At 34.2% G+C, this 6,980-nt stretch overlaps 1 protein-coding gene across 1 annotated transcript; it reads right to left on the bottom strand.

Moving 5' to 3' along the window:
* Positions 1-3,383: 3,383 nt before the first annotated feature.
* Positions 3,384-6,877, bottom strand: CycY (cyclin Y). The gene is made up of 5 exons (XM_018506040.1): positions 5,871-6,877; positions 5,566-5,786; positions 4,786-5,072; positions 4,353-4,707; positions 3,384-3,550 (listed from the first exon to the last, which is right to left on the bottom strand). The coding sequence occupies exons 1-4, from the start codon at positions 6,100-6,102 to the stop codon at positions 4,419-4,421; spliced, it is 1,029 nt and encodes a 342-aa protein (XP_018361542.1). The 5' UTR covers positions 6,103-6,877; the 3' UTR covers positions 3,384-3,550; positions 4,353-4,418.
* Between the last annotated feature and the right edge of the window lie 103 nt (positions 6,878-6,980).

The raw sequence follows: 6,980 nt of genomic DNA, 5'->3' as shown, positions 1-6,980 counted from the left end.
ATACACACATATATATATATATATATATATATAATATGAAAATGTGAGGAATTGGGTCGTTATATAATATTAATATGTATTTACTGATCGAATGGACGTTAATACCATCAAATAAATCATTCAGAACGTACTTCCCAACTTTTATTATCTTAATCATAAGGAATAGAGAAATTTGCCGTGCCATCTCTTTGCAATATTTTTGTTTGGTGGATTTTTATATATTTGTTGATATACTTTATTAACTGGAAAGAGATAATTATAAATGTAATTTTTTGAGACGAGATAATAGTTTTTATTCGTTTTACTTTTTGTATTACGAGATGAAATTGTTTATTAAAATTTCATGTATATTCGTTTTATACATCTATACATATATGTTAAAAGTTTTGGCATAGGATATACAAATTCAAATATACATATTGGTTAAATAAATTATTTCAGGCACAATTTTATTTTTGTAAGAAATATTGCGTCTTTTAGAAATTTGGCGCTTTTCGGAAAGATGAGAATGGCTCCGCTTGTGTATACAGTCATCGGGTTTCGGTACAACTATTGTATACATAGTTGAATAACATTGTATTTCTGTGTATAATCATTATTAATAATAATTTCTTTAAAAAAAACCATACGTTTTATACATCTTAACTATCATACGTACGCGCGCACTCACCGTTTTCTATGCTTCCAATCGTGCAAATAAGAACAAGATACAACATTAAAAGGGAAATTATGATAAAAAGATAAACGATTTATGTTTGATGTTTCCAAGGAATGCCATTTGCATTCAATAATTATATGAAAGCGCTATGTGTTCAAGCGGAAGCATCCATTTTTTTTATATCGGGCAAGTGTAGGAAAAAGAAAGACTTCTAATTATCTGACTTTTTTTTAGTAAACGTGAAAGATGCGATAGAGTATAAATTTCATAGCCTTAATATCTGCCTCTGTAATCGGACAATAAAATTTACAGTGAAAATAGATACAGCCATATGTTTTATGCAGATATTTATATATATATATATATATATGTACAAAACGATATAATGTATTGGTATATCTATTTATCACAAATTCATATTATAAAAGCATCGGTCTCATAATATGTTAAACGTAATATTTATTACGTGGAGTTAAAGTACTGTAGGAGAATCTGTACAGACGCTAGGATGGAAGACTTAAAGGCGACCCTCTACGAAACATCACCTTCAAGCGCAAATGTTATTTTTTCCAGTGCTCGGGTAACTACTAACAAAGTGGTACGGTTTATGATACATATGTTTACGAATCTTACACGAATTCGGCAATTTATTTACAGGACGCAATAAGACTCGAAGATTGTCTTCATAATGAATATCTATTTATAAAAATAGCGCGTGAAAATTCTATAAAGATCTAGTTTTTGTCGGAAAATTAGAATGTAATAAAAATAAACGGAAACCGCAGTGCAGTACACATTCTTTTCGTATGTGAGTGTGTGTGTGTGTGTGTGTGTTATATGCAATTGTCTATACATTATAATTTTAACAACATTTTGGCATCGCATGGTGTATTAATTGTTCTGTAAAGTTGTATAAACGCTTCCGCAGCATACATAGCGTGTATGTATGTAGTTATCTATAATATAATAATGCAGTAAAAATATATTTTTATTTGTCGGACAGGCAAAATGAAAAATTATAATGTGGACAGAAATTGCAAATATGTTACATTACACTCATCATCCAGCATATATTATACAATATAATAGTTAAAAGCTGACAAACGCACGAAAAACGATTACTTCGTTTCCTCCCACGTACATTGGACTTTACAGCAGTTCTTCTATTATAAATTCGACCGTTACAACACTTTGACTTTCATGTAATAAAATATAAAAATAATAATAAATCGTAATTATTCTTTCTCCGTCAACGGCATTCTGAAAATCCAACGGAACTTCAGATTACACTTTAATTCTTATAGACGTAACCAGTCATACAATATATAAGACTATCTTATATTTAAAGTTCTAACCGGTAGGTACAAAATATTAAATTATATCGTACATAAGTCAATTAGTAGCACGTATGATACACGATTATATTAATAGTACATTAATGGTATTTTAATTTCACCTTGTCATATAGTAAAATGTGAATATGATACAACTTCTAAGTTCTTTTTTTTCTTAGTAATCATATTTCTGGATGATCTTTGGAAGATTTAATTGCAAGCTTTACGAAATGAATACTTTACATAGCTATGAGATTGAAATACTTTATAGCAATTTTATGGCCATAAAAATGCGATCTTTGTGATTTCGTAATAAGATTGATGAATTTACTCAATATTCTCTATAAAGTATCTAAAAGTAATGCGTATTGCATTATAAAAAGGACATGAATTTGATATCGGATTAACTTTCTTTCCAATAATCATGATAGAATAGACTGATTAAAATGAAATTCTATTATTAATAATGTGAATAACCTTGCACCAGACTGAGTAGTTTTATAAGAGAGAAAAGATGCAACCCTGATATCATGGCTTATCCTTATCTCGTGCATTATCTAAAGTTATAAATCCATGGAAGTAGCGCCATATAAAAGCAATTATTCAGACTCTAATTTATCGTGCTCTTCATTCTTAATAAGCTATAAAGGCTGATTTGCTAATATTTACGCTATTATAATAATATTTATTGTAAATGGTGTTCTTGCTATGTACTATTATTCAAATTACATAAATCATCTATATCAAATCCGATATATTGAATTAAACGTCAAAAATTTTTTTTATAAATTGTTATGCTGTACATTTGTTGATTAAAAAATTCTAATAATAGTAATAATTCTAAATCAATAAAAACCAATGAACGGTTTTTCTACTAATATTATAGAAATGTATCAAAAGAAAATACATTATAAATATTATAAGCTCGTTCTTTATTGAAGAACTTTCTAATAGCAGGTGCAATAAATTGAAATGAACCAAACTATATTTGTTTCACTTTAACTCATTGCAGCGGTGTGCACTAGTTCAGAGAGATCATCGATAAAGAACAGATCTCGTTATATAAAAAAATGTATAATTCATTTTCTAAATCTTGAATAACTTTTCTCTCATAATAATTCTTCGATGTATATGACAGTGAGAAGATACACAAAATCAAAGAAATATAAATATATTTAAAAATAATTTGGACATATATATCAAAGTGACATGCATTACAACTTTGACTTGTAAATTTCGAATTGGATTATCTCGATAAATTACGTAGCGTTACTAACAAATATCGATTTTTAATTTGAAGCATGTATAGATTTTCGTTTTTTAGAATGTTATTAGTAAATCAGCCATAACTTTGATTCTTATTAAATTCAGTCAATATATAAAATGCTTTGGATAATGAATAGTTGACTAATATATATCACAAGTTATTTTCTCCCATAAGGACAGTACAGATAATGCTACGACTAAAAACTTTTTCTTTCTCACCCTTTGTTTCAATACGCCTCGCATTCTCGTATGCTTTGTTACATCCACATTATAAGGTCCCGGACAGTAGAATCTTTGCACACAATCAACAGAAATATATTGATATTTATTGACAAATTAATAAGATTAATATTTATAATTTTTCATAATTAATAGTATAACAAAATTAATAGAAGTGATTAGAAATTATATCTCTCTCTAGAAAGAAGGCCAGTATAAAATTTCTCTATCGGATTTACGATTCTTTAATGCATACAACAAAAATAATGTAAATTATATATTATTGGAAATTATAATAAATTGAAAAACGTCTAAATTTTAAAGTATAATATTTATAACGATTAGGTTTAATCCTTACCGTACTAATATGGGTAACTAGTGACCGAGCGATTCCTGTTCATGCAAGTTTCTTCGAGACTTTCGGTAATTATAAATTAGACTACATTTTATTATTTTCCAAAATAGAGTCAATATCTATTCTAGAAAGTTGAAAGTATGTTGACGAATTTTTAGAGATTTTTTGAATTATTTTGAAGAGATGAAAAAATGAAGAGATTCTAGGTGATAGTATTGATGAGTACACAAAAATGTACATAGTACGGTAAGGATTAAGATTGTTATTGCAAACCATACTTATAACGGAAATTCTTCCATTATGGTACATCTTAGCCGTACATGCGGTATACATACGATATTTTTACATCTAGTAGACAATATGTAAAAACAGTTTGCCAAGAGATGTATATAATACATCAAATATTCCATAATAATTAAACAGAAGTGTAACACAAATGTTTGGTAGAATCCAAACAATCTCTTTCAAAAATCATTAAAATCGATCGGTAACAATGATATCTTTACAAAATTTCACATACCTCCATTTAAAATCGGAGCAATAACCTTGCGTCTGTGTTTACATCCGTTTATATCCATACATATGTTTAGGATAAAATAGCAATGCTACGTCTAGGTCCGCCTATGCATACATTGTCTAAGCTCGACCACTTTTTAATACCGGTACGTAGAGCTTCGGCCGTGACCTTATCTTCGTAAACTCTGGACATAGCTTCCAACTTCTGCGCCTTTTCTTTACTAAGTGGTTCGCTAGGGAATGTTAATTCGTTCGCTTCCGCGAGTGTACGAAGATCGAAATAATATTTGGCATACACACTCGAAGGAACATTTATATTAAATTGCAGCATCTCCAGAAACTGTCTCTCTAATTCGTTCCTAATTAAAGAAATTACAATAATTATTTTCACAAAATAGCAAATACAATAATCTAAACGTAACTGAAAATAGACTTACATATCTTCCACCGTGATGTCTTTTAATATTTGACAGTAATCTACATTCCACACCGCCTGATCGTCCCAAACTTTGGACGCCAATAAAATAGCTCCCAGTACTATACGTTTCCAGTTGGCCGGTGTTATGTCTATTTCTGCATAAGTAAGTAGGCGTTCAAGATAAACCAACGTTATGATGGCACATTCAGCAGTAAGCTGAGCGGCATTAAACAGAGTCCTTATAAATTTATATATCTGCTTGTGCTCTGGATTATGTTTGTCGTAATCCTCTGAAACACCATCCCTCTGAAAAATAAATTTACTCAAGCACTGCCTCATAATTTTGCACAGGAAAATCTTAAGACTTCTTTCTGTCTAATCATGTAGTTGACATTAAATGAGTAAGTATACGAAAATATGAAGGTAGAAACATAGAAACAATAGAAATAGATCACTGGTCTAGGGAAGCAGCTAATATATTAGGTGTTTTACAGCAAGAGATACAGGTGACACAGTGTAACACAGTGGCATTTATCCTTGTTGTTTGCCAATGTTAGTTTAATATTTTATATGTCATAAGATAAAACTTTTCAAGCCTATTGATTGGTTGTTTGATTATAGAACAGGGAGGTTCTTAAATCTGTCCTATAGTTAAACAACTTGCTTAAAAAGTTTGTCATACAACACATGAATATATCAGCCTTAAACAGGATGAAATGATGATTGTGTTATGTCTGTATCTCTTGCTAGAAAGCATCAATAATCCCTTGTCAACTTCTTGTACAATTTGACATATTACCGTTAATGGATGCAGTTTCTCATCAAATATATCAATCTGTCGCTGCGAAGTTCTATTCTTAATATGGTAATAAACGGCTAAGGCAACGCATTTGACGGTATTTTTCAAGTTAGGTTGTGAAACCGTGCTGTCATCTAAATATATTGTACTGCAGCTGCTACTCTTCTTCAAAGGCCTTGTATCTGCTATTTGATGTTGACTCTTCTTCCTCACCATGCCATCTAAAAAAAAGGGAGACCAGGAATAATCATACCAAATATGTATCATGAGCCAATCTTTCCTGTCAACCTCCAAGATATACTCACTTTCAATAGCTTGCTTGGAACGCTCCATGAAGATAGTTCCTGCACATGGGTGCAACGACGGATCAGAGTCACAGTCCTCCGGCTCGCGTTCACTGATATGTTGCAAATTATTAACGCTAATTCCACCTTCTGGCAGGTGTTCCTCCAGGTTGCGCGTGGTGCTCTCAGGCCCCACCTCCTTGCGTCCGACCTGTGGACTGGAGTAGACGCAACAGCTATTCTTGTTCCCCATGTTCCCATGTAAATTCTAACCGGTGCCAGGTGCCCCTGTGCTTCCCGCCTGTCGCACTTGGCGCGCGCGGTCGCGCTCGCAGTCTCAGTTTGCACGCGGGGAGAAACGTGGGCGACGTGGATCGGAGCCGCAATACGCGGAAGCAGTATGACGTTCTGGCTTGACGTTATGTAGGTAGATAGATAGGTAGATAAATAGGTAACACCTCACATTTCGTTGTGCGATAAACGATCAGCTGACAGGGCAGTTCGTGCGACTGGTGACGCGACTCGCTCGTCCACGGCTCGTCTGGCTCATGTCGGCGACGCTCGCCAAAAAAAGCAGCTCGCGCGACGGGGACCTCCTCGCGTCTCGTTTCTCCGCCAAGAGGAGGGCTCCCTCTTTCACTCCCTCTCTTTCTCTTTTCCTTCCCTCTCTTACTCTCTCGCCCTCCCTCTCTCTCGCTCTCTCTTCTTTTCTCTTCGGGAAGGACCGACGTTCGTCAGAGAACGAGGCGGCAACGCCTCGGTACCGCGTTCACGCCGGCCGACCTTACTTTCGGCTCTACGATCACACCTGATGAGCTACGCGGTCGGCCGCGGACGCGACTCGCAACGCGATTCATTGTCGCCGCACGGCAATCCCATCCTCGTCGCGCGTCTATCCGGCTCGCACTCCGAGTACCCCGTACCCCGCGAACGCGCTCCACGAACTGCGGGACGAACCATGATAGAAGGGAAGACGAGCCGAACGGCGAACCCCGAACCTGCGCGCCTCACCGTTCCCCGTTCAGCCTGCACCGCGGTCGCGCAAACGTATGCATTATTAATCGGCAATATCGGCATCAATTGCTAAAGGAAATTTCTAGTTATATGTTACAATTATTATATTTCTGATTA

This window comes from Trachymyrmex cornetzi, unplaced genomic scaffold, assembly GCF_001594075.2.
Source record: "Trachymyrmex cornetzi isolate Tcor2-1 unplaced genomic scaffold, Tcor1.1 scaffold223, whole genome shotgun sequence".
NCBI lineage: Eukaryota > Metazoa > Arthropoda > Insecta > Hymenoptera > Formicidae > Trachymyrmex > Trachymyrmex cornetzi.
This window is presented reverse-complemented; position numbering and strand designations above follow the sequence as displayed.